The sequence below is a fragment of the Rhamphochromis sp. 'chilingali' genome, assembly GCF_963969265.1.
Source record: "Rhamphochromis sp. 'chilingali' genome assembly, chromosome: 12".
Lineage (NCBI taxonomy): Eukaryota > Metazoa > Chordata > Actinopteri > Cichliformes > Cichlidae > Rhamphochromis > Rhamphochromis sp. 'chilingali'.
The window spans coordinates 25,256,138-25,272,678 of record NC_137939.1 but is presented as its reverse complement, the minus strand read 5'-3'; the positions used below and the strand labels follow the sequence as shown (position 1 = coordinate 25,272,678).

At 42.2% G+C, this 16,541-nt stretch overlaps 2 protein-coding genes across 2 annotated transcripts in view; one reads left to right on the top strand and one right to left on the bottom strand.

The window, feature by feature from the left end:
• Window positions 1–1,234: 1,234 nt before the first annotated feature.
• On the top strand, window positions 1,235–5,103 carry LOC308406723 (NACHT, LRR and PYD domains-containing protein 12). Its single transcript, XM_080897904.1, has 9 exons — window positions 1,235–1,423; window positions 1,534–3,127; window positions 3,219–3,380; window positions 3,457–3,630; window positions 3,730–3,903; window positions 4,020–4,193; window positions 4,299–4,472; window positions 4,553–4,720; window positions 4,820–5,103. Exons 2-9 carry the CDS (start codon window positions 1,545–1,547, stop codon window positions 4,887–4,889), a joined length of 2,679 nt encoding a protein of 892 aa, XP_080754030.1. The 5' UTR covers window positions 1,235–1,423; window positions 1,534–1,544; the 3' UTR covers window positions 4,890–5,103.
• A 115-nt stretch (window positions 5,104–5,218) lies between these two features.
• LOC308406726 (ceramide synthase 5-like) overlaps window positions 5,219–16,541 on the bottom strand; it is a 12,284-nt gene continuing 961 nt past the window's right edge. Inside the window, exons 2-10 of the mRNA XM_080897910.1 lie at window positions 15,217–15,319; window positions 14,883–15,013; window positions 14,349–14,406; window positions 14,169–14,219; window positions 12,573–12,665; window positions 6,901–7,029; window positions 6,484–6,590; window positions 6,195–6,351; window positions 5,219–5,835 (exon numbers count right to left, since the gene is read on the bottom strand). Coding sequence (XP_080754036.1) covers window positions 5,698–5,835; window positions 6,195–6,351; window positions 6,484–6,590; window positions 6,901–7,029; window positions 12,573–12,665; window positions 14,169–14,219; window positions 14,349–14,406; window positions 14,883–15,013; window positions 15,217–15,319 — 967 coding nt within the window. The 3' untranslated portion in view covers window positions 5,219–5,697. The remainder of the gene's footprint in view (window positions 5,836–6,194; window positions 6,352–6,483; window positions 6,591–6,900; window positions 7,030–12,572; window positions 12,666–14,168; window positions 14,220–14,348; window positions 14,407–14,882; window positions 15,014–15,216; window positions 15,320–16,541) is intronic.

The window sequence follows — 16,541 nt, the reverse complement described above, 5'->3', positions numbered from 1 at the left end:
GTCGTTTTAAGGAGCTCACTTCAGCTGTGTTACTGTAACAGGATGACACTGTTGCAACAGGTCGGTTTGTTAAAGTTTGTACCTATTACGCAATCAACTGAAAGAGCTTATTGCAAAGGGGAAGTCTAATTTCAACACAGTTTTTTTTTTTAACTACAGCTCAGTGCAGCTGGTGCATTTCACATAAGTCTCAGACCGCTTTGGGTGGACTCGAGTGCCACAAGCTGGATGGACTGTGTTTGAGTAGCCAGCTAAAAATACAGTGCAGGGAAAAAAGAATTTGGGCCCTTTAGTTTTGTTTGGGGGTTTTTGTTTTTTGTTGCACTTTTATGCTTCACATCATGTATTAAGAGAGAAAGCTATCCAAACCTACCTGCCTCTAAAAATGAAGCAAACTTGAACTTCAGGACCTTGATGGCTAATTGGAAATTTGAATTCTGCTCTCTATCAGAAAATCCTGGAGTTGACTGTCCACCCATCAGTTAATGCACTGAAGCTCAAGCACACACACCCATACACACCAGTGTAATTCTAACACCCATAATACTATATTGTATATTTATATATTTTTTTCCAAACATATGTAGGTTTTGTTTTGATATGTGAATTTGAAAAGCATGCTAACAAAAATAAAGAGGGGAAAACCTTTGTTTTTTAAAAGTAAACATACATTAGCTATTAAGCAGCACAAAATACATACGGTAAACTAAAAAACACAAGTAGGTAAATGTTTTGAAGAGTTGGTCAAGCTCTGCCATCTGTAAGACACAGATGCATTTTGAAATCCCACAGCGCTCTTCCTACTTTCAGCTAACCGCTATTTAACTGCGATCATGGCAGCCCTCCTGTTATTTTGCGTTATTTTTTATACTGGGTATTACGGTAAGAGAACCCGAGATATGATTTCAAAATAAAAGCAATCTTCCGGTGAATGTGATTCCAAAGAAAGTAATAAAAGTTCTTAACTTGACACTGATTTACACCGTGAGGGTGTACGGTTCATAAAGAGAAATTAGTATTTGGAAACATCGAGTTTACTTGTTACGGCTTTACAAGTCTTTAGAAATCTTCATTTTTAAATGTTTGTATAATTAAGAATTAATATAGTAGTAAATTTGTTATATTTAAAAATGTATTTATTTAAAATTATTGTTAAAATGTATTTATTTTGAAATCGCGTCTCAGTTTCTCTTACCGTAATGTCTCGTATATACAACCCAAAACAACGTAAGAGGACTGGCTTGAGGGATTAGTTAGGGTGTGACTTCTTCTTTCCTTTTTTTTTTCTACCAGTATACCACAGAAGAGCCACTGCGCTCGTGTGTTTTGGTTTGTTTTCCAAAAGCACCGTATCCAAGGCAACTATTTCTAGTTGTGTTTATTGTACTTTTCTGTAAACACGTGAGCTGAGTTGTCACAGCTGGTAAGTAGTTTAACACACTGGAAATTATTAGTGGACACGGATGATATGTTGCCTGTTCTTGCACGCTTTAACCAAATTGTTTAATTCTGTCTTCTGGTTTATACATACAGAGATTAACGCAATGGACAAAGACTCCGTGCTAATTCATATCCTGAAGTCAAAGGGCACTCCTACGCTCCTTGGTGGAGACCTGCCTTTCAGAGTCATAAACGACAATAAGTACATATCCCCACTCTCTGCAGAAGGCGAAGTGAGAGAGGAAAACTTGCCCACCGTGGATCAAGCCATCCACACAGCCCTGAGTGGTGAGAATAAAACTGTTATCCTGATAGGCTCAGAAGGATCAGGTAAAACCACTACTGTGGAGAAGCTCGTTGTGGACTGGGCAAAGGGTGTACATCTACAGAACTTTGAATATGTCTTCCATTTCCGTTTCAAGGACTTAAATGCTTGTGAAGATGCACTCTCTTTAGAAACCTTAATCCAACGCTGTCACCACTATTTCCCTCCTCAGTCCATGCATCTGGTTCTGCAGAAGCCCGAGGATGTGCTGGTTGTTTTTGATGGTCTGAATGAGTGTAAGTACAGCCTGGACCCCTCTGTGCTCACCCTCTGCTCTCACCCGACCCAGGCAGTTTCAGTGGACTGTTTAGTGGCCAGTCTGCTTCACAGATCTCTGCTGAAAGGAGCTGCAGTTGTGTTGGCCACCAGGCCAACGGCGAATCTGAAGTTTCTTAGCGGTTCTCAGGTGAAAGTGTTAGGGTTTCTGAAGCCCCAAAGAAAAGCTTTCGGAAACTGCTTCTTTACAGATGCTGCTGCTGCCAACAAAGCACTTATGCACATGGAGAGGTCTCTGGGCTTTTATGATTTCTGTACATCTCCAAGATTTTGTTGGACAGTTTGCTCTGTTTACAAGCCTCTTATTGATTCTGGAGGAAAACTTCCCGAGACTTTATCTCAGCTGTTTGTAGATATCCTGGTTGGCTTGATCCAGACGCTCTCGCTGAGTCAAGCAGAGGGCACAGAGCTGGTGTTGGCCCTCGGCAGGATGGCTTCTCATTGCTCTGTTGAGCAGCATTTGAGCTGCACCAAAGCGCAAATGTATTCCTTTGGCTTTCAACAGTTTCTCACCTCAGTTGATACTTTCCTGCGAATAGATGGTGAAATGGAGTCTGATACATGTGTGCTCTCGTTCCACTCGCAGCTGATCCAGGAGTTCATCCTGGCATTGTCTTTCTTTTTGGGCAAGATGACGTATACGAGTGCTGAGAAGATGCTGAAGAAGCACGAAGATGGTACAAAGTTTCTAGATGTTTTCCTTTCAGGGCTTTCTGAACCAACTCAGCGCAGACCACTGGAGAACTTCCTGGGAGAGTTCAACCCTGATCGGGTCAAAGATTTCAAGCAGTGGTTTAAAAGCAGCTCAGAGGAATCACTGCAGGGATATAATGCAGACGAGCACTATAGATGCTTCCGCCTGCTTCATCAAGCTCAAAATGAGAGCTTGGTTAAGGAGATCATCAACTCCTCAGCACGAATAGGCCTCAGCTATGGCAGCCTGACCCTTCAAGACTGTGTACCTTGGAGTTATGTGGTTACATGCCTTGGTGGGACGAAGTCGTTGAATCTGTACAATACAAAGAATCTAACAGAAGAGATGGCAGAAGTCCTGGCTCCAGCTATGAGTCTATCACTCAAGATAGTGTAAGACAGGTTTAGATAAAATTGACATCATTTGATTCATATGTTCAAAGTGCATTGATTGTTGCTTTAAACTGTGCTGTCCACCCACCAGCTTGCAAAGAAGCTTTTTGAGTACTGGGGCTGTTCCTCATCTCGCTTCAGCTCTCAACAGAGGAATTACCACGGAGCTGGATCTCTCTTACTCCCGCCTTGGTGACGAAAAGTTCAAAATCCTCTGCACTGGACTCAGAGACTGCAAGATACAAGAATTATGGTAAGAATTGCCCTTTTTTTTTAAGCAATCTTTGTTTTTAAAATTGGAAGAATGATTTACCTGCTTTGGGTTTTAGTCTTCAAAGTTGCAATCTGACAGAGGAAAGCTGTGAAGACCTGGTTTCTGTGCTGACCTCAGGCACCTCTCAGCTATGCTTGTTAGTAATGTCATTCAATAAGATTGAGGACCAGGGATTTGCAAAACTGTGCGACGCACTGCATAGCCCTCACTGCAAACTTCAAGAACTCAAGTATGTACTTCAATAGTGTAGTTTTCATTAAAACTTTTGTATCCTGTCTGCTTTTATTTAAATCACTGACATACACACATAATTATTGTTTATTGAAAGGCTTGACAGATGTGATCTGACTGAAGCGTCCATGAAGGTTTTTTCTGCAGCTTTGCGTTCTGGACAATCAGAGCTGAAAAAAGTGATACTGGCACGAAACACGATGGATGACAGCGGAGTGGAGGCTTTGTGCGTATCCCTGCAACATCCACTCTGTAAACTACAGAGCCTCAAGTAAGACTGTTTAAATAAAACTGCATCTGTAGATTTAAAAAAAAAAAAAAAGTAAAATATAAGAACACAAAAATCACACCACTACATATTTTTCTGCCTTTTAACTTTTCTTTTAGTCTCTATACGTGCCAGCTGACAGGCGCATGCTGCTCTCATCTGAAGGAGGCCTTAATGTCGGAGTACTGTACTCTATCAGAGCTGGAGCTGTCAGTGAATGAGTTAGGCCAGGAGGGGGCGCTGTTGCTCTGCCAAGCCCTGAGACGGCCTGGTTGCCCTTTAGAAAAACTTGGGTAGACTCATTTGTATTAACTTTTTAGTGACAGAGCAACACCTTTCTCAAATATTTAGTGAATTTCAGATAACAGCATTATTGTGTGCTTTGCCCCACCCTACAGTTTGACACGATGTGAGTTAACTCGACCAGTCTTTGAGGAACTGGGCTCAGTGCTGAAAAGTGGGACTTCTCAACTGAAGTCCCTGAGCGTGGGTTTAAATAAAGTAGGAGACCAAGGGGTTAAACATCTCTGGGATGCTGTTGCACACCCAAGCTGCCTGTTGGAAGAGCTGGAGTGAGTTGAAAAAAATGATGTGATCATAATCACCACATTATAGTCCACTACATTTAAATGTTGGTCTGTTTGTTTTGTAGTGTTGAAATGACCCAGCTGACCAATGCCTGCGTTGAAGACTTGTGCACTGCAATAAGAGCCAGTAAGACACTGAAGAAGCTGGAAATGAGAAACAACTCACTGACCGATGCTTCCATCCCAGCACTTGTTCAAGTCATGCAGGACAGCCACGGGATGCAGGAGATGAAGTAAGCGCGATTCACTTTAGTTAATAACGCTTAAGCCAGAGTGTGCACACGAAAGAAAATTAAGTGTCTAACCACTGCTGTTGTTACTAACTCTTTCAGCCTGAAGTACAATGATTTCAGCGAAGACCTTTTTGAGATGTTGGAGAAGTGCACGAAAATAATATACTGAAGAAGCTTGACTCAGATTGCTTAAAAATTACTTTAAGTTTTGTTTTCTAAGTATTATTGTTGATTATTATAAATGTTACTCATGGAGATTTTTGCTTGCTACAGCAGTGAGGACAGGAAGGTTGTAACGCGTACGCATGTTTATACGATGAATCCCAACAGTTCCAAAATGTTCCTACCATTTACTCTTCCAATAAAATATATTTAAATTATTATGGTTATGCTTTCATCATATGAAATAAGGCAATGTGTGAAGACAGTTTTCACAGTCAAGACAGTAGTTTTCGTTCTACACTCATTACAGTATAAAGAATGAAAGAAAATCACCACTGGATTTGATGCAAATGTTTTATTACGAAATCTTTGGTTTTTTTGAATCAGGACATCTTTGGCATTTGGAATTGTATTCTAAAGCCTAACTCAGTAAGGCAAATGACGTGATTTCTTCTTTCATTAGTCAAACATTTTACCAAGTTTCAAAATAGAAATTATTGACATGTACATATGCAGCAGTAGCCGTGTGAGCAGTCATCCATTTGGTGCTGTTTAGTGTAACTTTAAGAACACACACACACACAAACACACGTTGCTGTCCACTCCTGTAAGCAACAGCAGATGTAAACTTCACACTATAAAAGTCTGTATGCCAAAACTGGAGTTCCTCTGTTCAGGTCCTCCCTCTGTTTGAAAAACACATTTTTCTGAGTGGGCAACAGTTCTTCTCAGAAGGTCACAGTGACACGGTGGGTTTCACAGGCACGCTGGTGAATGAAGGCCACACTTGAAATAAAATATCCCCTCTTTGGTACTCAGTGGTCATGAGCTTCTCCATTAAGGTTACTGGTGCGACTGTTTCCCTTGAGGGTTTGGTTCCGGCTTGGGTCTGTACTGCTACAAATCTCCTCTTCTGAGCTGCTCTCTACGTCACTTCGATCGTCTTTCGCCACCTGTAAAAGAAGTATTAGTTTAACTACTAGTTATGAATCATGGCTTAAAAACTGAACCTTATGCTAGCTCCAATGTGAGACTATAAGTACCCTAATGAATTTGAGCTGATGTTAAGCGAGTAATGTTTACCATGGTCACATCATTGCTAATGTTATCTGATTAGCATGATAGAAAAACTGAGATACTGAGGGATCTTGGTGCTAGATTAAATGTGGCTGTATTACAAACAATAGCACAGTTTAGCCTTAGTATCATATACTGAAATTGACAAAATGTGACAGGATACAAGAGGGGAGGGAAACCCAGCTGCCTTGGTTAAATGTGAAAATCAATTTCCACAACCGATCCCAAAACTAACCTTTCCCCTGAAAATGGCTTTGATGGCAATGCCCATGATGAGGTAGAACCAGATAATGTGAAGGCACTGCAGGACCAGCAGCAACCCATTCAACAGCCACCAGGCCCGATAAGGCCCGGCAATCTCCCAGCTCTCAACCAGAACACTGTGAATAATCCTACAACAAAAACATGCAGATTTTTAGCAGATGTATCTGTATATAACAGTTAAGAAAATAGTAATAAACAGGTGAGAAGATAACAAGAGTTTTACAATAAATATAAGGAAGAAAGCTCTTGTTTTTCCTCACCAGAAGGGAAAGATGACAAGTCGACAGATGAAAAAGCTTATGCTGAAGAAGACAAAGAGGCCATCACATAGCCTCTGGTACTTGGCATAGTTTGCCATCTTGGCTGCCTTAGGAATAAATAATACATTAGGGATTAATAATAATAACAATAACAATAATAATAACAACAACAATAAGAATGATAAGAATAAAACCCACTGTTGTAATATACACCAGTGTCACACTGTTACTGTAATGTCAATGCGTTGTTTCTCTGTAAAACTGGTAGTACAAGTATCTCACATCACAGCTTCTGTGTTCCTAGCTGTGTTTACATACATGTTGGATACCTACACGGGCAGCCTTGCTGAGTTAAGCCAAGAGCCCTCTTTACCAGGATCATGTCTAACATCTAAAAATCTAAAAGATTTACTTTACCTCGAGGAAGATGTCAGATGCATCATGCACACACATGACCATACTGCCAGCTCTTATCATGTTGTTACCATAGGAGAAAGTGATGAGAAGTATGGTAGCCAGATGGTGGACAAGCATAATCACGAAATCCTGCCATCAGAAAAACAAATGTAGGTAACAAAAGAAAGGTAATGAGGTAGAGAAGACGTTCATGTTACTGGCACATTAAATAATAGCATATTAACTTGATAAGATAAGAGATAAGATAGAACTTTATTAATCCCTCGGGTGGGTTCCTCTGGGAAATTCGACTTCCAAAAAAAAGCACAGCAACGACCGAAGTTAGTTACAGAACTTTTTTTTATATATATTATATATTTATATATATATATATATATATATATATATATACACATATACACACACACACACACATATACATATATATATACACACACACACACATATACATATATATACATATACACACACACACACACACACACACATATAAATACAGAGACAAATAGAATAAATAGGAATAAAAAATAAAAATACAAGTGAATTGCACATTTCAAGTATTGAGTCTATTGCACTGTTGACTATTTACAAAAAGTATTGCACAAGGTATTGTACAGTGAGGTGCAGAGGCACTGCAGCTTAGTTGTTCCCCCCTCCTTTGTCCTCCTGTTTCCCCTCCCTCTCCCCTCCAGAGAGGAGTTAAACAGTCTGATGGCGTGTGGGACAAAGGAGTTTTTAAGTCTGTTAGTTCTTGTCTTGGGGAGAAGCAACCTGTCACTGAACAGACTCTTCTGATTGTTTATGGCCGTGTGCAGAGGATGCCCAGCATTGTCCATAATGTCCATCAGTTTCTTTAATGTCCTTTTCTCTGCCACTGTCACCAGAGTGTCCAGCTTCATGCCGACCACAGAGCTAGCCCTCCTGATCAGTTTCTCCAGCCTGGATGAGTCCCTCTTTGCTGTGCTGCTCCCCCAGCACACCACAGCATAGAAAAGTACTCCAGCAACCACTGACTGGTAAAACATCCTCAGGAGCTTCCTGCAGATGTTAAAAGACCTCAGCCTCCTGAGGAAGTACAGTCGGCTTTGGGCTTTTTTATACAGGTGCTCTGTGTTGCATGACCAGTCCAGTTTATTTTCCACCCACAGCCCGAGGTACTTGTACTTGTTGACCACCTCCACCCCCTCTATCTGAACTGGCAGTGGACCTTCTCTGGACCTCCCGAAGTCCACAACCAGTTCCTTAGTCTTTGAGGTGTTGAGTTGCAGGTGGTTTGTGTGACTCCATGCGACAAAGTTCCTCACCAGACTTCTGTACTCCTCTTCTTGATCATCCCAGATACACCCCATGATGGCCGTGTCATCTGCAAACTTCTGAATATGGCATAATTCAGAGTTGTAGCAGAAGTCAGAGGTGTACAGGGTGAAGAGAAGAGGGGACAGCACAGTTCCCTGTGGTGCTCCTGTGCTGCTGACCACTGTGTCAGACGTGATGTCCTTCAGCCTGACGTACTGTGGTCTGTCGGTGAGGTAGTCGGAGATCCAAGCCACCAGGCAGGGGTCCACCTCCATCCTGTTCAGTTTTTCTTGAAGCATACAGGGCCGGATGGTATTAAAGGCACTGGAAAAGTCAAGAAACAGGATCCTGACCGTGCCTTTTCCCCCATCCAGGTGTGAGTGGGCTCTGTGTAGGAGGTACAGGATGGCATCCTCCACTCCGACACCCGCCTTGTATGCAAACTGTAGTGGGTCCTGGGCATGTTGTACCTGTGGTCGGAGGAGGTTGAGGAAGAGCCGCTCTAGAGTCTTCATAAGATGTGACGTCAGTGCCACCGGTCGGAAGTCATTCAGCTCATTGGGCCGGTTCTTTTTGGGGACCGGGACGATGCAGGATGTCTTCCATAGGGCGGGCACTCTCCCCAGTCGCAGACTGAGGTTGAAGACTCGTTGTAGCGGCTCCCCAAGTTCAGCAGCACACGCCTTAAGCATCCTAGGACACACCTTGTCTGGGCCTGCTGCCTTTCTGGGGCGAAGCTTCCTCAGTTGCCTCCTGACCTGATCCACTGTGACACTGGGAGATGTTTGGGAGGAGGGGAGGGGGGGAGATGTCTTGCTGCTGAGAGAGGGATTGGAGGAGGGGGGTGTCATGGTGTCAGGAAGGGGGGGAAGCGAGGGAGGCAGGAGAGTGGGGAGAGGACTCTGTAGTGAAGGTGAGGGTGAGGGTGGGGGGGTTGTGGGCTGGTCAAACCTGTTGAAGAAGTTGTTGAGTTCGTTTGCCTTCTCCACAGTCCCCCCCACTGTGCTTTTCTTGGTGTTGTGGCCTGTGATGGTTTTCACACCATTCCAGACCTCCCTCATATTGTTCCTCTCCAACTTCTGCTCCACCTTCCTCCTGTAGGTGTCCTTTGCTTCCCTCAGGCAGCGTTTCACCTCCCGCTGTGCTGCTTTCATCTCCTCCTTCACTTTGCTCCTGAAAGCCTTCTTCTTCATGTTGAGGACAGCTTTGACTTCCTGTGTTACCCACGGTTTGTTATTAGGATAACACCGTACCGTCTTAGCAGGGGCGACTGTGTCCACACAAAAGTTGAGGTAGTCTGTAAGACAGTGTGTCGCCCCCTCTATGTCCTCACCATGTGGGCTCAGGAGCACATCCCAGTCTGTGGTGTCATAGCAGTCTCTCAGAGCATCCTCCTTTTCTGGGGTCCATCTCCAGATGGAGCGCGTTGTGACAGGCTGCCTTTGGACGAGGGGTGTGTATTGTGGCTGTAGGTAAACCAGGTTGTGGTCTGACTTCCCTAGTGGGGGGAGGGGGGTGGCTCTGTATGCATCTCTCACATTAGCATACAGTAGGTCAATTGTCCTGTTGCTCCTTGTGGGACAATTCACAAACTGGTGAAAAGCAGCCAGAGTAGAATCCAGTGTGGCATGGTTAAAGTCTCCAGATATAATAATGAAAGCCTCGGGGTTTTGTGTCTGAAGTCTTGCTGTGACTGTGTGTATTTTCTCACAGGCAGCTGTTGCGTCGGCCCTCGGAGGGATGTAAACACACACACAGATCACATGACTGAACTCCCGAGGTAGATAATATGGCCGCAAGCTAACAGCTAGCAGCTCCAGGTCCGGACGGCATACCGAAACTTTAACGGAGACGTGTCCAGGGTTACAGTATCTGTTGTTAACGTAGACAATGAGTCCCCCACCTCTGCTTTTTCCGCTGGCCTGCGTGTCCCTATCGGCTCTCACAGATGTGAAACCGCATAGGTCTACGTTAGCCTGCGGCGTTAGCTCGGTTAGCCACGTCTCCGTGAAGATAAACAAGCTGCACTCACGGTATAGTCTGTGGTTGTTCAGAGCGCACAGTTCGTCAATCTTATTCTGTAACGAGTTCACGTTGCCCATGATCACTGTCGGGATTGATGGTTTGAATCGCCTCCGGTGATCCGCTCTCCTCGCTCCAGCTTTGCAGCCTCTGTAGCTCCTCTTTAGCTCGGCCGGGATGTTGTGTCGCATGCCGGTCTGTCCCTTTGTTTTTAGTGCCAGCAGCTCCGCTCTCGAATAAATGAAGGAGCTGGTTCCAGAAGTTTTGAAAAGTGCATTATCCATCTTGTATCGCTATATCTAAGAGGTATAAGTAGAGGAAGGTGAAAAAAACTTTGAAAAACCTAGTCTAAAAAAGTTAAAGTTAAGAAAAAAGGTGCGGTGTTGCAGAGCTACTTGGAAAGGCTGCCGTCACTCCAGGCTGCCGTCACTCCAGGCTGCCGTCACTCCAGCGCCATCTTGGACGCAAGAATGCAGTTTATCATACAAAGTGAAAATACTGGAATGGCAGCGTAGGGCGTAGAGTTACATGTATTTGAACAGTCATGTGTATTTGAACCTGAAGTTTTGATGAAACTGATGGTTCAAAAAGCCAACATTTGGCCCACTTTTAAACAGTGCAGAGAATCAGAAGTGAAACATGAGTTCACACGATGGTGTAAAAGCAAATCACTATGTGAATCTGAGGATGAATTAGCTTGTAATTCAAGTTGTTTAGCTTTTCTGTTGAGTTCTCACTCTGCTCATGTAGGCATTACTATTGTCCATTTTTAGTGTTATGTGCACACATCTGTAGCTAATGAGAATATATGCAGAGTCTATAAAGTTCAGTTTGTCATTTTTAGTTTGTTTTTACATAACGATAGATGTTAAACTTCCACCTACTCCCTATCAGGCTTAAAACATTTGTTTAGACTGTCACAAATTTGTGTTTGTCTGATACCAACCTCACTGATGTAGCTCATTTTTGTACTTTATTTTGAACAAAAACAAATTAAATAAACCATTCATCTATTTAACACACTCCAGCTATTCATACAACCAAGCATGTCTTTGGACAGTGGAAGGAAATCGTGTACGTACAGTATTGTAAATCCATGCATGTGTTCTCTGTGCCTGCAAACTCCACACATAAAGGCCCTAACTGGCTAGCAAGGTCCAAGCCCAGAACCATATTGCTTTGAGGCACCATGCCTAATCCAATTATTTCTTCTTCTTCTGTCAGTCACTACAGTGGATCATCTCTCATCCTTTCCCGTCTTGCCCTTTCCTTTGTACCGCCTGTCACACCAACCCTCTCCTTCTCTACATTCATAAGCCTTCTCTGTGATCGCTCCCTATTTCTATTCCCTGGCAGCTCCATTTTTAATATCCTTTGTCTAATATAACTGTTATCCCTAACCTGCAACTGCAACCAATTTCAAAATTTAGCAATGCCACACAACTACATTTACCACTTTAAATCCATAAAGTGGGAACACATGTTCCAGATTTGTTGATTAGAACCTGCTTAGGTGGTAACAGGAGGAATCTCTTATTTAAACCTCTTATTTAAACCTTTGACATCTAGAATCTTGTGTTCTTTAATTATTCACTTTTAGTGTGCGGTCTTACCATGCCATGATCTAAAAAGCGTTCTTAAAAAGTTTTCACTACAAAGGCTGGATTCCTTCAAGTCTGACAAAGGAAGAGCTCCAAATCATTTGGCATAAAGCAATCACCTGTAAGGAAAATCCTTTACAAGTGGCACGGAATAAAAACAGCTTTTAGCATATGAAGCTCATCCCAAATCTAAAGCGTGGCACTGGAAGTATTATAGTACTACAGCTTTGCAGTTATTAATTGCTCTTTAAATTCTGCATCCTATTGTGCTTAAAGAAAATGGAAATGCCCACGAGCTGAGGTGGACCTGTAAGGTGCCCTTTTACAGGGCAAAAGGATCCTCAGCACACAAATGCATCAAATGGGTAGTTTACAAAGAAGAAATAGAGGGTTATGGAACGGCCCACAGTCAGGAAGAAAAATGAAGCTCCCTGAAATGTTGCAGGCAGATTTGAAATAGGCTGTAATTTTCTTTGTGGTTGTGTTCAAGCGTTTACATCTGTAGACACAGTTTAAAACAAGATCAAATGGTGGCCTGCCCAAACACATGAAAAACAAGCCAATTTCCATGTGATCTACTTATTTTTGAATGTATACTTTATTGCCCTTTTAGCCAGAGCACATAATCAAGATACAATCCTACACGCTTCCTTTAAGAAGAAAAAAAAAAAAGGATTTGGCTTTGATACAAAAGGCAATGTGCATTTATTGAGGCAATTAATAGTTAGTTAGGCCGGTTGTTGTTGGACTCACCTTTCTTTTAATGTCTATGAACTGGGAAAACATCAGAGACCAATAAAAAGCCAGCTCTACAAGATAGTAGCTGTGCTGTTCAGGACTCAGTGGCTTTGGGAGAGAGTGAAAGAAACACACCTTTGATAAATATGTAGCAATACCAACTGACCTGTTAACATTATGGTGGTAAACAGTAGAGCTGGGCGATATAAGATTTTTTCATATCACGATATGTTTTTTTCATTTCAGGCGATAACGATATCTATCACGATATAAGCCAAATAACTATATTTGTAAGATTTAAATGTGCCGTTGCTCACAAGTAAAATGTGAAATAATCAGCAGCTTGTTTTTATTTAAATATTTATTTCCCATAATAAGTTCAACAGGGTAGATGTACTTAAGGAACATGAGACTTTTTCAGATAAATAAAGGCAAATATTGCAAACTACACAAAAGGCAGCCGCTAAAGCGTTTAAGTTTCAAAATAGAACAAACGAAACAGACTAAATTGTCAATTCCACTTAGAAACAAAATATTAATTCTAAAAATAAATCTTAGTTTGTTTTACAGAAGAACAGACAAAACTGACTAACCTTTGTCAATATCAAATAAACTGAGAACTAAAAGGAAATTCTCAATCTCTCCTTGTTGTATAGCTGAGCTTTTCAAACAGTTTTAACAGTTACTTTAGTCTGACAAAAGCCGAATGACGAATTAGCGCTTCCAGTCAGAGACTGAGGCTACGTCCACACGTACACGGGTATTTTTGAAAACGGAGATTTTCCGTTTTCGTTTTAAAAAATAATCCCGTCCACACATAAAGGCAGAAATGAAGGAAAACGCTGCTATGAACATGCCAAAGCAGCAGGTGGCGCTAGATTCCTAACCGTGCAGAAATGTCGGCCAATCAGAAGTCTAGAAGCCTCGGTGGGAAAAAGTAAACAAAGCTGGGGCATAGAAGCAGAACAGAGTCGTATGTGTGGAGGGACAGTAACTGTGTGTATATGTAAGCATTTAAACACTGCAGAGAGTAGAATTAACAGTAACAGTATTGTAGAAATTCATTTCACCGAAACAATAACGTGGCGCACAGTGTGACTTGCTTTCGGCACATTTACAGTGCAGGCTACTCTGTTTTTGTCAGACTTGAAATAGCCGAAATACCTTCACACTACGGAACTTCTATGGCTCTTCCGTTCGACAATCTCTCCGGCATTGGAACCATCATCTGTTTTCTCTTCGGTCACGCTCGGTTGATTTTTCTAGTCGGCACACTCATTTCCTCCATTACGCGCTGGCTCCATTACCCGCTGGCTGTTTCCCAAACAAACACACGTGCGGCTTGGCACTTGTGCTGTACGTAACAAGTCACGCGACGTGACGCTGCGGCTGTGATTGGTTCGGCTCTGCGCTGCTTAATTTGGATTGGCTGACCTTTTTTTTTTTTTTTTTTTTTAAGAGGACAAGAGCGGCGAGGTCTTAATTTCTCTATCGAGTAAAAGTTATATCGCGATACATATCGTTATCGTTCTATCGCCCAGCTCTAGTAAACAGAGTCTCCTTATAATAAAAGTAATCAAATATAATGCGTAAGCAGAAAAAAATATTAACCTGAAAAGGGTAGTTCTGCCAACACTCTCTGGTATCCCACATCCACGATGTCTGAAGGAAACAGATTACAAAAACATGCATTATACTGTTGCAGGTTCACCTATTACGAGCCAACAATAAGAACCGCTTCCGTGAACCGTAATAGTATTGCAGAGGGAAAAAAGTAAATTTTAAACTTACCGACCACAGATGGTTGATGCCATAAATAAAAATCGCCAGGTAAAAAGTGAAACGCCACCTGAAAGGAAAGAGAAGAATAGAAAGACGAATTTAGCATACACCGGAGGCACTTACATACATAAGCACACTCCCAGTGATCATTTTAACATTTACTAAGTAGCACTTAGACTGGCATCTGTAAGGTTTCAAAACCAAAATACTTGGCCTATTTACATTTTTACTTGATGAGTGTATCAAAAGTGATCACCAAGATGGTTAAAATACATTTTTAAGAGATATTTTCACTAAATATTATGGCAACCCATCTAGAAAATTCTTGTGAACAACTACTGTCTGCAAAGTATTAAGCTAAGTCCTCAAGCAGATGCTGACAGGCACATTGGATTAATTCTCTGGGGACCGTGGATGCCTGCGCAGCATTTCAAAACAATTTATATGACAGGAGCTTATATGCACGTGCATGGGCTAGCGCTGTTAAATCCCCTCAATTGTTTGTACATTACAAAGCAGAAACCCCTGTAGAAACCTACGTACATGCTCTCACAGAACTTTTTCTGTGTGCTGGGCCTGTCCTGGTTCCGACGGACGCGAAACCATCTCTGTATTTTCCGTACATCCCAGTCCAGCTGCTTGGAGAGTCCTTCCAGTTGCCTTTCATCTGGACTCTAAAGAGGACAAACATAAAATAACTCTCCACTCCTTGTAAAACCACAAAACCAATAGGTATGCCTGTCACATGACAATAGGTATTGACTGAACATATCATTATGACTGTGGCGGTGTGTTCCAGTGCAATAACATCATGTTGCTGCTGCAGTGTGTACAGGGACGTGTAATAGACTACAGAACAAACACGGGCTTTATGTACCGCTTTGGACTGATACAGCCTCTCCAGGATAGCATTGGGCTGAGCTTGCCGAGGCACTCCCGCCTGAATCTGAAGTATGTGGGCACAGGGCTTGGCCACTAGCCTGTATACACACAGACAGAGGGGCAAAAAGAAGAGGGTGGGGAAGCAGAAGTGTATGGTATTAGAAGAGAAATTCACACAGGGAGAGACTTAGAGAGAGTTGTTTAGTGTCTCCAAGAAAAGCAAAACAAAACAGAGGGTTATCCAACATTTGCTAGGAGATTCCACCATTTACATGAGCTGTGGAGCTTTCACAGTTTGCCCACAGAGTTACGCCTTGCATACATTTGTTTAAGACGAAGGAAGCATAACAGAAGCTATAGGGGGAGACACAAGGAAATGCTGAAATGAAGGGATCCTGAGGAATGTTGCACCTAGCCTAAACAAAGTTCGTCGTGTGAGAGTATGGGACGCAGAGTATGGGAATGATACTCTGCCTACCAAAATGCTAATTTGTGTCACGGGATCATCTGGTTGACTCGACCGGTGTTTATTAAATTCATCACACATCAGCCTAAAAACACCCAACATATCTAGAACAGTTTTCACAACACGGAAAAAAGAAGAAAAAAAAACTGAATGAATAGCAGCACAGAGTAGACAGGGCTGTCCCTGAATGCTCAATTTCAGACAGTTTCCATGAACCAAAACTAAGCTGAAAAACATGACTTTTAGTGCAGTCGTGAGGTTTGGACAGAGGAAAACCTTGTTTAAAAATCACATAACGTGCAATGCCATTCCCTTAAATGTAATTCTCTCATTCCAGAGTATGCCAGAGGAGTCATTTTAATATACCTCCTACGTAAAGACGTCCTTACCTGCACAGATTCTTTAATTAACCAGATTCTCTCATCGGAAATGTTACTTGAAAGATTGTAGTTAGCCAGCAAATCAGGTTTTTTTTGCTCAGTTTGAAAATCCCGTTTGTCAAGGAGGGTGACTCATGTAAGGCTTCTCTAACTGGCTCAAATGTAATTGGGGCCATAAACTGCAGCTTCCAGGACTGAACAGTGACGCCAGTGCATGAGTGCTTTGAAAAACGGGCAAAGTTCATCGGAGTGCACCGCACAAAAACTCTAAAACTAAAGTGTCAAAAAATGCTTCACGAAGCAACGAGTAGCATCAGTGTGTGTACCTTCATCTTTTATATACAGTCTATGAATGAGATTGAAGGTATAATTAATATTAAGGTACCATACCAGCTCCAGCTCTTCAGCTTTGTTATGCAAAAGCAATAAACCAGATCTAGATTAGGAACCAGTACGAGGAGTGATTTGGTTGGA